General features: G+C 43.2%; 1 protein-coding gene across 1 annotated transcript in view; it reads right to left on the bottom strand.

Annotated features, from left to right (window-relative positions):
• Positions 1-485: 485 nt before the first annotated feature.
• Positions 486-16,405, bottom strand: part of LOC110496423 (ubiquitin-conjugating enzyme E2 E2) — a 51,644-nt gene continuing 35,724 nt past the window's right edge. Inside the window, exons 4-6 of the mRNA XM_036952992.1 lie at positions 10,208-10,340; positions 5,640-5,787; positions 486-2,120 (exon numbers count right to left, since the gene is read on the bottom strand). Of these exons, the coding sequence (XP_036808887.1) occupies positions 2,023-2,120; positions 5,640-5,787; positions 10,208-10,340 (379 nt within the window). The 3' untranslated portion in view covers positions 486-2,022. The remainder of the gene's footprint in view (positions 2,121-5,639; positions 5,788-10,207; positions 10,341-16,405) is intronic.

Below are 16,405 nucleotides of genomic sequence, written 5' to 3'. Positions count from 1 at the left end.
GAACATGTTTACATTGGTCAGTCCAAAATTGCTTTTAAATTTCAAGGAAATACTGTAAATGTATTTTCTGATTACCAATTCATTTACTGTTTCTATGCCTTTAGTTTTTCATGTGGATCCATTTAAAATCGGTACATTCTGAAAAGCTATCCAAGGATTGTTCCATAGCGTTGTGTTTTTTAGGGAGTGATATTGGTTCTTGTAGAATATGTTTCATTTTCTTCCATATTGTTATGATGTTCTTATCTTTATCCTTTGAAAATAAAGATGTAAAAATATTATGGGGAGGAGCATGCGTATCTTCAATATGTACCCAGTGTTCCTCTTTAGTGCATTTAATAATATTCATATTTGAATGACCATTGAGCAGTAAATATTATCAGCAGTAAATAAATATTATCGATTGTGCATTGAAATCCAACACGGTTAACCCAGTGAAGAGGACCCCCAGTGAGCACATTAGCAACAGATTAGCCAAGCTAGAATTAACATTACAACCAGTGTTTAATTGAGTATTCAATAAGTATGTATTCTCACAAGGCAAATGTACAGCAAACAACTGCCAGCTGGCTAGCACCACAGGAGGTGAGCAGCAAGACCAGCTACACACAGATCCAGACAGCCTTACTGTCATGTCAATAACTTCTTGGGGCAGAAAAATAACATCAAATGATTAATCATAGAATAAAGTCCACTCTGCATTTGTAGACACTAATTCAGACAGGCTTAAATTGAAACTGGCCTCTTAAACAACAACACTTAATAGAATGCATGGGCTCTAGAATGCATGGAGTCTTTAATGCATGGGCTCTAGAATGCATGGGCTCTAGAATGCATGGAGTCTTTAATGCATGGGCTCTAGAATGCATGGAGTCTTTAATACATGGGCTCTAGAATGCATGGGCTCTAGAATGCATGGAGTCTTTAATGCATAGGCTCTAGAATGCATGGGCTCTATAATGCATGGAGTCTTTAATGCATGGAGTCTTTAATGCATGGGCTCTAGAATGCATGGAGTCTTTAATGCATGGGCTCTAGAATGCATGGAGTCTTTAATGCATGGGCTCTAGAATGCATGGAGTCTTTAATGCATGGGCTCTAGAATGCATGGGCTCTAGAATGCATGGAGTCTTTAATGCATGGGCTCTAGAATGCATGGGCTCTAGAATGCATGGAGTCTTTAATGCATGGTCTCTAGAATGCATGGAGTCTAATGCATGGGCTCTAGAATGCATGGGCTCTAGAATGCATGGGCTCTAGAATGCATGGAGTCTTTAATGCATGAGCTCTAGAATGCATGGACTAGAATGCTCTAGAATAGAATACATTTTTCATCAATCACATAAAGGGTCTAGTATTAAAACAACTCATGATAATGCATATAAAAAAAACAATAAACGATGTAATAATACGAACAACAACAAGAATAACAGTATTAAAGCTTTCATGACCATATCAACATTCGGTGTATTGGAAAGAAATTCCCAATATACTCTTTGTATAAAAAAAAGAAGTGATCAAGTGTCTGCATGGGACAAATAACAGTTCATGTTGTCAGAGGAGGGTTGGGTGTGCCATGTGTTTGATACCATTCACTCAGTTCCAGCCATTACTATGAGCCCGTACTCCCCAATGAAGGTGCCATCTGTGATGAGGAAGGGAGGGGGGGGAATCAGGTCAGGTGGGTGTGCTTCCACAGATTTGGGGCTCAGAGTGGGGGGCAAGTAGCTTGGTCCCAAATCTGTTTGTGCTGTATAGCCAAATACTATTGGTCTAACTGTAAGTCGCTCTGGATAAGAGCGTCTGCTAAATTACTTAAATGTCAATGTAATTCCTCATTGTCATACCAAACACACCAATAATTCATTGTTTGGCATGCGATGACTATAGGAGTTGGCTATACAACACAACCAGATCTGGGGCCAGGCTAGGGGCGGAGGGGTGAGGGGTCGGTGTGCTCCACAGATTTTGGGTGGTGGCGATGGGTCTGGGAGGGGGACAGTGGAGGTCCTTGCTGTCAGACTATGTGGCGTATCTCTTGGTCCACTGTTTGGCTATCCTGTCGTGCTCTGGTCTGTTGGTTGTGTACTGGGTGGCGATGCTTCCTACCAGAGGGTCAGCTGTGAGGAGGGAGAACAACATGGATGACATTATTTTAACCACCATTAAATCACGTCCCATCACATGCATTGGTTGTTTGTTTACAGTCAAACTGTCACCCCAACTATTCAGATAAACGATTTGCTTCCATTAACTGTGATTTTTACAGACTACCTTAATACCTTTAACATCTTAAATGGAAAAACCCATGAATCATTTTCCATGTCGTGAAGCCCCGTTCATCTCAAGTAGGACACTCTATAATTATATGACATACAAAATAGCAGACACTTTTACAGACATCATGTGAATCAAGTGTTCACAGCAGGCTTGACTAGTACTACAGGAAAGGTGGGTGAAGCAAAATGACAGAGACATATTGCTTTTACAGCACATCACAGGGACACACTCTGACCAGGGGTGTATTCAGGGATGTGCAACCATAGAAATAGAATGAATATAATGGCCGTGGAAGCTCTAACCCTGGCAATCTGACTGGTAAACTCACAGGTACACTCGCAATGCCTGCCTGGTATTGTGATGCAATCATTTCCATGGTCTTTTGGAATGTTCTATCAACTGATTCTAACTGACGTGGCTCATGCAATGGAATGTATTTTTTGTAATGTCAGTTGAGTTGACTCAACAAATCACAGCACAGATTGAAGGGTACACTTCCTACTTTTACTTCCTGGTATGGGTACACTCCGAATGGCTGCCATTCCACCCATTATACCATAATTTACTTGAATGAAGATGCCCTTTCCATTCATTCTACTTCTATGGGTGCAAAATTCAAAATCATTCAAATGGCAGCCCCGCTGCTGAGCTCCAGGTGCTGGTTGGGTGAGCAGCAGTGGGATCAGGGCCCCAGCGCAGCTAGGCTGAGGTAAAGGGTGAAAACACTAGAGCTACAGAGCACTGTGCAAGGTCTCCTTGTGGCACCCCAACCCAGACAGCCAGGAATTATACAATTGTGCTTGTGAGGGTTCATTAAGTGTCATTCTGCCCCCTCCTCCTTGAATTTGCTATATCCCATAATATTCCATTGATCCTCTAGACCCCTACTACTGCATGAATAAGGACACCTTAAGGGGAGGGGAGGAGGGGGAGTTGTGGGGGAGTGGATGGGAGGCTATTTAGACTTGGAGCCCACAGCGACAGCTCCAAACCCACTATGCAATGTGGGAAGGGGTCTGGGAGGGAGGGAGAGGGCCCCCCGAGGGGGGAGGAGGGGAAGTAATGACCAGACTGATGAGAACCCCCTGTGTATAGCCTCGTTATTGTTATTTTATTGTGTCACTTTTTATTACTCAATTTGGTGTTTTTCCCCCATTTTGTGAATTCTTGGTTGGTGAGCGGACCCCAGACCTCACAACCATAAAGGGCAATAGGTTCTAAAACTGATTTAAGTATTTTTTTGGGCCAGATCCTAATTGGTATGTCAAAGTTTATGTTCCCTTCGATGGCATAGTTGGCCCTTCTTCCATTGTCTCTCAGATTGTTCACCTTTTTTGGAACACCATTATTCTTGTCTTACTGAGATTTACTGTCAGGGCCCAGGTTTGACAGTATCTGTGCAGAATATCTAGGTGCTGCTGTAGGCCCTGCTTGGTTGGAGACAGAAGCACCAGATCATCAGCAAACAGTAGACATTTGACTTCAGATTCTAGTAGGGTGAGGCCGGGTGCTGCAGACTGTTTTAGTGCCCTCGCCAATTCGTTGATATACATGTTGAAGAGGGTGGGGCTTAAGCTGCATTCCTGTCTCACCCCACGGCCTTGTGGAAAGAAATGTGTTTGTTTTTTGGCCATTTTAACTGCACACTTGTTTGTGTACATGTATTTTATAATGTCGTATGCTTTTCCCCCAACACCACATTCCATCAAATTGTATAGCAGATCCTAAAGCCAAATTGAGTGAAACGCTTTTTTGAAGTCAACAAAGCATGAGAAAACTATTGCCTTTGTTTTGTTTGTCAATTAGGGTGTGCAGTGTGAATAGTTGGTCTGTCGTACGGTAACTTGGTAAAAAGCCAATTTGACATTTGCTCAGTACATCGTTTTCATTGAGGAAATGTACAAGTCTGCTGTTAATGATAATGCAGAGGATTTTCCCAAGGTTGCTGTTGAAGCATTTCCCACAGTAGTTATTGGGGTCAAATTTGTCTCCACTTTTGTGGATTAGGGTTATCAGTCCTTGGTTCCAAATATTGGGGAAGATGCCAGAGCTAAAGATGATGTGAAAAGAGTTTAAGTATAGCCAATTGGAATTTGTTGTCTGTATATTTTATAATTTCATGTAGGATATCATCAACACCACCTTTTTGGATTGGAGGGTTTGTATTTTGTCCTGTAGTTCATTCAATGTAATTGGAGAATCCAGTGTGTTCTGGTAGTTTTTAATAGCTGATTCTAAGATTTGATAGGGAATCTGAAAAGGTCAAGTATACTGTTTAGGCTTTCTACTGCCAAGTTTACACCTTCACTATTACAGTGGAATGTTTTGTCCAGGAATTTGTCTAAAAGGGATTGAATTTGTTGTTGCCTAATTGTTTTTTGGTAGGTTTCTACACACTTTCCTCCCATCTATAGCATTTCTTAATATTGTGCAGCTCCTTTGGCTTTGATACTTCATGATTGAGTATTGGTCTGTTCAGGTAGACTGTGATTTTATGGTGATCTGATGTGGTGTCAGTGGGCTGACTGAACGCTCTGAGAGACTCTGGGTTGAGGTCAGTGATAAAGTAGTCTACAGTACTACAGCCAAGGGATGAGCTGTAGGTGTATCTACCATAAGAGTTCTCTTGAAGCCAACCATTGGCTATGTACAGACCCAGCATCCGACAAAGCTGCAGGAGTTGTGACCCATTTTTGTTGGTTGTTTTGTCATCGTTGTGTCTAGGGGGGCATATTTGGGAGGGCATACTGTCACCTCCAGGTAGGTGTTTGTCCCCCTGTGTGGTGAGTGTCAGGTTCAGGCATTTAGGTCACCACAGACTAGTACATGTCCCTGGGCCTGGAAATTGTTGATCTCCCCCTCTAGGATGGAGAAGCTGTCATTGTTAAAGTATGGAGATTCTATTGGGGGTATATAGGTAGCACACATGAGGACATTTTTCTCTGATGAGATAATTTCCTTATAAATTTCTCGCCAGATATAAAATGTTCCTGTTTTGACGAATTTAATAGAATGGGTTAGGTCTGCTCTATACCAGATTAGCATACCTACTGAGTCTCTTCCCTGTTTGGGAGGGCAACCAGTGTCTGTATTTCCAATTTCTTTGATGAAGTCTTGGTTCCTGCTCTTTAGGTTAAAGGCAGATTACCTCAGACCTTGTAAATTCCAGGATGAGATAGTACTTTCTCTCTCGTGTGTCGTCTCTCACACGTGCTCTCTCTCTCTCAATTTAAATTTAATGGCTTTATTGGCATGGGAAACTTATGGTTTACATTGCCAAAGCAAGTGAAATAGATAACAAAAGTGAGAGACACTTCTCTCGAGTCTCTGTCTGATTGGTTGATTGGGGTATCACTCACCAGGGTTGCAGTCAGTGAGCAGGGAGCAGATGGACAGCAGCACCTTGGAGATGGTGAGGGCGGGGCTCCAGTTGTCCTTCAGGATGTCCAGACAGATCACACCCTGACTGTTGATGTTACAGTGGTAGATCCTGGTACGGAACGTCACCTAGGAAACAACAAAGTACATCTATATCAAGACACTCTGGGGTTTATGTGCTCTTTCCAGTCCTTGGGGAGCTGAGCATCTCTTTGTGCCAGTAACACAGAAGAAGCAGAGCGAAAAATAACAGGAAGACAAGAGACCACACATCCTTAGGGAGCCACCTCCGACCCCTGGGGGGGGGGGGGGGGGGGGGGGGGGGGGGGGGGGGGGGGTGCAGGTGCACCCTTCCACTGACTCACTTACTCACTCCCTAGCTGACTCACTCACTCACTCACTCCCTAGCTAACTCACTCACTCTCAATCACTTAATGAGTGATTAACCATGCTGGCCTGCTTGTGGAAACTGTGCTCCAAAAAAGCTGCATAATCTCCCAGGCTATCCCAAGGTGTGGAGGGGACCTGCTGGTCTAGTCTGGGGTATTTGTGTACCCTGTTCCTTCCTGCCTGCCTGCCTGCCTGCCTGCCTGCCTGCCTGCCCGCCCAACCCAACGGGAGGTCTGTCTCTCAGATCAGCAGATATGTTTCCTTTAATCCTCAGTCAGCAGAGGGCAGAGAGAGAAGAATAAAGGTAGAGAGTGTGACTGAGAGAGAGAGAGAGAGAGAGAGAGAGAGAGAGAGAGAGAGAGAGAGAGAGAGAGAGAGGTTAGAGATGACGACAGCCAGAGAGAAGCCACACATCCTGAGGCAATCACTAAACTAAACGGTCTCAGGGCTGATCCCCAATCAACACACCTGCATAGATTATTTTCTCAATAATCACTGAACACATAACATAACACTGGCATAACACAGTTTCTATACCGAGTATTGTCAAACCAGACAGTCTTTCCTGAGACATTGTGCATTATACTGTATGTCCATTGTGCTGCACACAATTTAAACTTAGTCTTGAGTGATGCATGCCAAGATATACCAGAGAGAAGGGACTGTTGATATTGCAACTACACAACTCAAAAGCCGGTTCACCAGTATGAAAGAAATCGCAAACGGCTTGTCTGCTAAAAATGACAATCTGTTTGGATCTGCCAATTTATCATCTGTCCAGTATCCAGACGACCTGTCCCCAGAGCTTCCTATACAGTTCATCTCTTTCCGTAAAGTGATGAGGTCGGCAATTGAGGAGAACAAGAGGCCCCAGTAAAGACGTTACAGAACTGCTGTATTTAAAGCACAACTCCCTTCTGCACAGTTTCCCTGATGTTGATGTGGCTGGTTTTACCATCCCCGTCACTGTCGTTTCTGTGGAGAGATCATTTTCTCAAATAAAACTCAGAAATAACGACCTAAGAAGCATTAGGCTCTCAGTCTGCTTTTGAACACCTGAGAAAGCTCCACTCATTGCACTGGTGCCATCATAGCCTTGACCACGGCATTTGTTCACTGATATCCCCTCATGGGGCGGCAGGTAGCCTAGTGGTTAGAGCGTTGGACTAGTAACTGAAAGGTTGCAAGAATGAATCCCCGAGCTGACAAGGTAAAAATCGGTTGTTCAGACCCTGAGCAAGGCAGTTAACCCACTGTTCCTAGGTCGTCATTGTAAATAAGAATTTGTTCTTAACTGACTTGCCTAGTTAAATAAAGCTAATATATATATATATACATTTCACTTTTTCAGTCACATTCCTGAAGCCCAAGAGTAGTACTTGTTTAAATTCAAAAGGATTATAAATTACTTTTGGAGGGTTACTGTCAAAATTATTTATTCCATTTCAAAAATAGATGACAGGCGCATGGGACCCCAGAGCTCGTGGGCCAACCCCACCTTGCGGGGGTGTCCGGTATGCCAGTGAACAGAGCCCAGAAAGTTTATTCACCAGCTTTTCTCTGTCGGTTGTTATTTTCTTCTATTCAAATCGTTGCTCAACATGCTCAACAATTGGCCTAGCGTCGTCCGGGTTAGGGATGGCTTGGCCGGTAGGGACATCCTTGTCTCATCGCGCACTAGCGACTCCTGTGGGGTGCCGGGCGCAGTGCACGCTAACCAGGTCGCTAGGTGCACGGTGTTTCCTCCGACACATTGGTGCGGCTGGCTCCCGGGTTGGATGCGCACTGTGTTAAGAAGCAGTGCGGCTTGGTTGGGTTTCGGAGGACGCATGGCTTTCGACCGTCGTCTCTCCCGAGCCCGTATGGGAGTTGTAGCGATGAGACAAGATAGTAACTACTAACAATTGGATAATACGAAATTGGGGAGAACGGGGAGTAAAAAAATACAATTAAAATAAAGTTATTTCAAAACCTTCCAGCTCTCAAAATATCTTCTCCGACCACTGCCAGATATCTTTTCAGAATAAAAATAAATAAAAACGAACACATCCCATCCTTAAATACGCACTAAAAATAAAGATGTACAGTTGAAGTCGGAAGTTTACATAGGTTGGAGTCATTAAAACACGTTTAAGCAGGACATTACATTTTAATTCTGTAACTCAATTCTGTAACACACTGCTGAATTCCTGATTCAGAAAGATAAAGAGAGAAGAAGCCTGAATGATCTCTCTCTTATTATCAACCAAACTATTCCGTATAACTCCTTTTTACCAGATACATGCCCATGGCATCTCTATGCAGTTATCTATTCACACACACACACACAAACACACACACACACACACACACACACACACACATATGTTTTTCAACTACTCCACAAATTAACAAACTATAGTTTTGGCAAGTCGGTTAGGACATCTACTTTGTGCACGACAAGTCATTTTTCCAACAATTGTTTACAGGCAGATTATTTCACTTATAATTCACTGTATCACAATTACAGTGGGTCAGAAGTTTACATACACTAACTTGACTGTGCCTTTAAACAGCTTGGAAAATTCCAGAAAAAGATGTCATGGCTTTAGAAGCTTCTGATAGGCTAATTAACATAATTTGCGTCAATTGGAGGTGTACCTTTGGATGTATTTCAAAGCCTACCTTCAAACTCAGTGCCTATTTGCTTGACATCATGGGAAAATCAAAAGAAATCAGCCAAGACCTCAGAAAAACATTGCAGACCTCCACAAGTCTGGTTCATCCTTGGGAGCAATTTCCAAATGCCTGAAGGTACCACGTTCATCTGTACAAACAATAATACGCAAGTATAAACACCTTGGAACCACACAGCCATCATACCGCTCAGGAAGGAGATGTGTTCTGTCTCCTAGAGATGAACATGCTTTGGTGTGAAAAGTACAAATCAATCCCAGAACAACAGCAAAGGACCTTGTGAAAATGCTGTAGGAAACAGGTACAAAAGTATCGATATCCACAATAAAAAGAGTCCTATAGCGACATAATCTGAAAGGCCACTCAGCAAGGAAGAAGCCACTGCTCCGAAACTGCCATAAAAAAGCCAGACTATGGTTTGCAACTGAACACGGGGACAAAGATCGTACTTTTTGGAGAAATGTCCTCTGGTCTGACAGAACTGTTTGGCCATAATGACCATTGTTATGTTTGGAGGAAAAGGGGGAGGCTTGCATGCCGAAGAACCCCATCCCAACTGTGACGCACAGGAGTGGCAGCATCATGTTGTGGAGATGCTTTGCTGCAGGAGGGACTGGTGCACTTCACAAAATAGATGGCACCATGAGGGAGGAAAATGATGTGGATATATTGAAGCAACATCTCAAGACATCAGTCAGGAAGTTCAAGCTTGGTCACGAATGGGTCTTCCAAATGGACAATGACCCCAAGCATACTTCCAAAGTTGTGGCAAAATGGCTTAAGGACAACAAAGTCAAGGTATTGGAGTGGCCATCACAAAGCCCTGACCTCAATCCTATAGAAAATTTGTAGGCAGAACTGAAAAAGCATGTGCGAGCAAGGAGGCCTAAAAACCTGACTCAGTTACACCAGCTCTGTCAGGAGGAATTCACCCAACTTATTGTGGGAAGCTTGTGGAAGGCTACCCAAAACGTTTGACCCAAGTTAAACAATTTAAAGGCAATGCTACCAAATACTAATTGAGTGTATGTAAGCTTCTGACCCACTGGGAATGTGATGAAAGAAATAAAAGCTGAAATTAATCATTCTCTCTACTATTATTCTGACATTTCACATTCTTGAAATAAAGTGGTGATCCTAACTGACCTAAGACAGGGAATTTTTACTCTGATTAAATGTCAGGAATTGTGAAAAACTGAGTTTAAATATATTTGACTACGGTGTATGAAAACTTCCGACCCCAACTGTACTTGTCTATTTGTGTTTCAGAGTAGCCATTGATGCACTGTTAATGTTTGTCTCTAAAGTAGCCGGTGTCGTGCAGATGTTTAGTATTTCACGCCCTCAAAGCCTAACCCAAGGCCCAAATCAAAAATAAAACAGAATCAGTCAACATGGGCTCCTGAGCAAGCACTAGTCTAGCATACATACCTGTGTGTGTGTGTGTGTGTGTGTGTGTGTGTGTGTATGCACATGTGTTTACCTTGGGTGGTTTGAAGGGGTAGTCTGGTGTAAAGGCGATATCTAGGAAGAAGACCCCTCCCTCGTACACAGAGCCTGGTGGCCCCAGGATGGTGGATCTCCACTCATAGATGTTGTCTCCTTTCGGACCAGCACTGCATGGGCACAGAAGGAAGAAATTCAATATACAGAATATATTTAGAAAGCAGGACATTACATTTTAATTCTGTGACTCAATTCCTGATTCAGCAGTGTGTGTTTTGTGAAAGATAAAGAGAGAAGCCTGAATGATCTCTCTCTTATTATCAACCAAACCATTTCGTATAACTCCTTTTTACCAGATACATGCCCATGGCATCTCTATGCAGTTATCTATACACACACACACACACACACACACACACACACACACACACACACACACACACACACACACACACACACACACACACACACACACACACACACACACACACACACACACACACACACACTCCCTGTAGTACATGAGAACTAGTGTAGACTAGAGAGCAGCTGGCTGCTGCCGAGTCTCATTGTTACGTTTCCTCCTCCTACACATAGTGAAGAGGACAAATAATCAAATCCTATTTTAGAAAGAGAGCGATGGGGAGAGAGGTGGGCCAAAGCAGTGGAAAGAGAGTGAGAGGGGAGGCATTAATGCAATGCGAGTGAGTGTATCACTAAAGCCGTTCATTTTAAACTGTAGTCCGTAGTAAAGAGGTAGGCCTCTGTATTTTCTGTCTTGCTCATTTTGGACACAGTGAGGAATTGTGGGAAACAAGTTGAAAGAGAGCGAGAGAGAGAGAGAGAGAGAGAGAGAGAGAGAGGGTGTGCCTCCAGGAGACAGACAGCTTGGTAGTAGTAAATAGTTTTGGTCGTGGTCACGGTCTAGGCAGTTGTTGCACAACATGACTTAGTGGTTAGGAGAGATCTATGTTTGTGGGTCAAATCAACCCATTGCTATAGGTGGTTGAGACAGACGTTCCACATGGCACTCTCTCCTAGTCCTCTTATGGTTGGCTAAAATAGTGATTTTCTCCCCTCTCTTCCCACAGTAAGTCTCTAAGCTACAGACCGCATCTGGGTATGTTTAGAGCACCAACAGCGACACCCATGTATAACCCAGGCTTGTGGAACCACTGGTTCCCTATCCAGTAACAAAGAAGTACTGTGCTCTATCAATGTTTATGACCTGTCCTCACTCCAGCACCATAGTGGGAAGTAAAAGCATAACACCCCATAAAAGTATAAATGGTGTAGAAACAGGCCTCACTGATATCAGAGACGGTTGATGATGTAATATTACGATCACAAAGACAGTCTTTTTTTCTGCCAGGGCTTCCTCATCCCTCACTCCTCCCTACCTTCTCCCCCTGCCCCTCCCTCCCCCATAACATCCCACAGTCCTACCGCCCCCCCACCCATCCTCCCTCATCGACTCACGGGAGTTCCTGATTTTTTTTTTTACTCAGGCGGCAGCTGGGCATCACACGCAAAAAAACAGGAACTATCACAGACGGCTGCAGGGATTGGACAATCCCTCACTACAGAGATGCTTCCTCACTACAGAGATGAGCTCTGAAATGCGCTGGTAGCAGTATGGATAGAGGAGATGTCCCAGACAGACACTGGTAGCAGTATGGATAGAGGAGATGTCCCAGACAGTCAGAGGGAAGTGTTGTATGACAAGAGGATATCCCTGACACCACTACCTCTCCTGTTGCGCACACGCGCACACACACACAGAAAGCATAAGAGGGAGAGCGGGAGGGGAATGTAGAAAGAGAAAAGAGTGTCAGAGAGCGAGAGTGAGGCAGAAGAAGGCATGGTGAGCTGTATGCCAGCTGTACTCCAGTTCTCACTAACCTAGCACTTAGAAGAGACGTGTGCTCATTGGATACATGCCCATATCTAAAAGTAGCTTCAGCTATATCTTACACTAGCACACTTTGTACTATCCAGAGAAGGCCTAAGGATTCATAAAAAATGTACATACAGTTCTATTTTAATTTCTATTTCATTTCATCTTTACAATTATTTGAATGATCTAATTTAACTCTTTAGTTTGTGTTAAAAAGAAAAGGGTTAATAATAAAGAGAAACAAATATCCAATCAGGATTTTATTTTGTGGTCTCTGGGTATAAAAATCTAGCTAGCTCAGCCATCCATTGAATAGGCCTTCAGAAGCTGGATAGAAGGCCTCTGCCATTCAACTGTATTAAAGCAGAATTTGAGTGACAGTAGAATGAACCAATTACATTTTGACTTGGAATGGTTGGGACTGTTTAAAAAAAAGAAGGGGGGAAAAAGGAAGAGGTGTATTGTCTAGGCCTTCTCAATCACATGATCATCATCTGGGGAGTGACAGCTGTCTCTCTGAAAATAATGACTGAAACATTGTTGTTGTTACAGCTCCCTTGGTGTTAGCGAGCTCTGAAAATAATGACTGAAACACGGTTGTTGTTACAGCTCCCTTGGTGTTAGCGAGCTCTGAAAATAATGACTGAAACATTGTTGTTGTTGTTACAGCTCCCTTGATAGCTAGCTCTCTGAAAATAATGACTGAAACATTGTTGTTGTTACAGCTCCCTTGATAGCTGGCTCTCTGAAAAGAATGACTGAAACATTGTTGTTGTTGTTACAGCTCCCTTGATAGCTAGCTCTCTGAAAATAATGACTGAAACATTGTTGTTGTTGTTGTTACAGCTCCCTTGATAGCTAGCTCTCTGAAAATAATGACTGAAACACTTACATTTAAACTTTAGATCACCGGTTAGTGGGATGAACGTGATTAAAATAAAAATCAGCCGTGTCTGTGTTTGAACAAAAGTGTGTCTCCTTCAGTGCCATGGAGAACACGGATATTACGGTAGCAGTCCTTTCAGCACCATGAGCCTGTCACCTTTGATGTGACACTGTTGTTGTCGCTATTGGTGACAGTGTGATAGTGGTGTTAGCAATCTTGGTTTGTGTAAACAGTGTGTTTTGTTTAGCTGGTCGTATTATTTTATACGGTGTGTCACATATTGTGTCCATGCAGGTTCTGTGTGTGTGTGTGTGTGTGTGTGTGTGGCAGCCCGAAGCACAGCCAGGCCTGTTTGAATCATTTATCATGTCATCAAAAAGCATTGCTCTTTCTTCACTAGAAATAGAATGGCCCAACTACAGAAGATGTGATGTCGGGCGCATTAAGTGATGCTACATTTCTGTTATTTTCTTGATTCCTTACTTTTTTCATCCCTCTGAAGTCCTAGGTCCTATAGTCATGGTTCACCACTGCTATTCATGGAGTGTTATATTATATGTGAAGTGTTGTGTGTTTTTAGGCTCAAGGGTACTGCATGGATGGCAACAAATCACAAGGGAATAACAATTCACTAAGGAGCATATCCTGAGTGCTTACCCTGCATAACTCCATGAGAGAGGATGACACACCAGCAGACAGACAGACACACACACACACACAGACTGTGGGAGTACAGCAGTATTACCATGTACTTATACTCCATGGAAAGCTAATCCCTCCCATTCCAGATTATGGGCTAACTGGATTATACCTGCCTACGGATATATGATATTGTACCAGCTAGCTACCTCAGCACAGAGACACATTTCAAACCCAATCCCTACACCTGTCAGTTATCACTCTCCTCTCCCCCTACTCTCCCCCCCCCCCCCCCCCCCCACTCTCCTCTCCCTTGCTCTCACCTTGTTTCACTAACACATTGATTAACCTTAATATTAACCGTGACCTTGTGATTGTGGTTCAATCATCCCTGTGATTGCTATGACCTTTGACCTGGTTTAACCTATTAAAATGTCCATCCAGATTGGAATCCCATTACTCAGATTCTACATCGATCTCTGTGATGTCAATCATCATCAAAAGAGGGAACCAACAAGGTGGTTATTATTGACTGGTCAACGTGAATTGGTTACATCGTCTTTCATTGGTGTCATAAACGCCTTGATGATGCTTCAGTTAGAGCAGGTCTAGCCTGAGGACCATAAGTAACCAATCATCAACGCATGCACACACACACACACACACACACACGAGAATCATTATAGTGACCAATCATCAACGAACGCACACGCACACACACACACACACACACACACACACACACACGAGGATCATTATAGTGAACAATCAGCAACACCATCATTGAGTCTCCTTCATAATAAATCATCAGCTTGAGGTCACTGTTAAAGGCCCAGAAAGAGGATAAAACACCCAAATCCCTCCGACAGAAAAGCTATTTTCAGTCTTTTGTTCCTTCCAGCTAAAAGGCCTGGGTCTGCTTGTTATTGGTCTTTATGTGTCCTCATTTGGCCAGCTAATTGCTCACAATGCACAGATCCTCAGGAGCAAAATGCAGGCTGGGAAGAGGGAGAAGAAAGGGGATAGGAGTGGGGAGAGAGAGAGCGAGCGAGCGAGACAAGGGAGAAAGAAAGAGATCTGATGCCCTTTGACCTTTCAATGAGTGGTAAACCAATTGTGTCCCCATTGTCTTGGGCAATGCCGACCAACCCATCCCTGGAGAATGTGTGTGTGTGCGCGCGTTCCTTGATTGGAATAAATACTGAATTGCTAACAGTCATGCATCAATGGTTTGTAATTTGGTTCATAACTTCCACTTGTATGACTTCCGCCAATTTAATTATTGTAAACAGATCATGTGGAAATCAAGTGACAACTTTATTAGTTACATATTGCAGACAGTATCAGACAGCATAAAGTGCATTAGGCCTACATGCCACCCACCCACACTTACTCAACTTACCCCCATATAAAGAGAGAATTATCAACTTCAATCATCAGAAGGGAATAAAATCAACTATTTTGCTTTGTGAATTATTTGGTATGACAAGATCTAGACATTTAAAAAGGTAATTTCCCATTGAGTCGACATATGCAGGTTTAACTATGAATGTGGTCTTTGGAAACGTGATAACATTGCGTTTTTTCCCAGCTATGCACGTTTTAAAGACTTTCGGGTAACTGTCTTAGTGCAGTCACAAGCTTCATAACCATCAACCTTCTCTTTTTCTCCTCCTGCTCCTCCCCTGAACCACATCAAAAGAGAGTCTGTCTGAGTCTCTCCATTTCTGTCTCTGCCGTCTGGGTTATGTTTAAAAACGCCCTAGCTACAGCAGCCCATCCCTCGGAATATTTTGCTGCTCTGTAAATAAATAGACAAGAAGCTCCCAGTCCAGGTTATTACCTGCACCCCAAGCTTCCCCAGTGATCACTTGAGTGATGATAACCTCTCAGGTTGCCATTACTGCACAGAACGGGTCATTCATTAACATTAACGTGTAGGTGTTAAAACACTAACAGTGAGCAATAAAACAGACTGCAGAGAGAAGAGAGTGGGAGTCAGAGGAAAAGAGGGAGAAAGATTGGAGAACAGGAGATGTCAACACACACACACACACACGCACACACACACACACAAAGGAAGAGAGATCAACTGGAGCACAGCTGTCTGACCGCCTACTTAACCATATCGAGTGAAGATGAGTTCGAGGCAGACCGGGTGGACCAGGGTCCCTAGGGTTTAGAGCTGAGCGGACGTGTGGAGACAGACAGTGATCTGAGGAGGACGTCAAATCAAACAGCTTGAATGTAGAGTATTATACACTCTTTATTGGTTCTACAACTACCATTGTTCTGTAAGGAGACTCCATAGCCATCCCTATCCAGCAACACGCACACAAACGGTCTCCAAGCTCTCACACTCTTTCAAATCTCATACACACTTCAAAAACCATTGTAGCCATTGTAAAAGCTATATAGAAGTGCTCCTTCCTAACATCAGTGAGAGCAGAGCCATGATTCCTGCTACTTAATTTGGAATTTTAAAACATTGTTTGATAAAATATTGAATTGGGCCTTTACTACTGTAGCCCATAGAAATGCATTGAATAACACATTCATAAATGGCAAAACAGACATTCCTTATGATTTATTTTTTGGTTTTGAAGTGTCTGTCCTTTATCATATCATACTTCCATAAAAAAATGTAACCTGTATCAGGTTACCTTCAGATGAGTCCCGCAAAACGGACGACACCATCATGTTCGTGAGAGTCTCCCCGTTCCATAGTGGGATCATGTTAGTTCGTATCCCAAATGGTTCGGAGACTACAGGCAGATGTTGGCGTATCGGCGAGTCAGACGTTCAGACGCCCG

The sequence above is a fragment of the Oncorhynchus mykiss genome, chromosome 18 (genome assembly GCF_013265735.2).
Source record: "Oncorhynchus mykiss isolate Arlee chromosome 18, USDA_OmykA_1.1, whole genome shotgun sequence".
Classification (NCBI taxonomy): Eukaryota; Metazoa; Chordata; class Actinopteri; order Salmoniformes; family Salmonidae; genus Oncorhynchus; species Oncorhynchus mykiss.
This window is presented reverse-complemented; position numbering and strand designations above follow the sequence as displayed.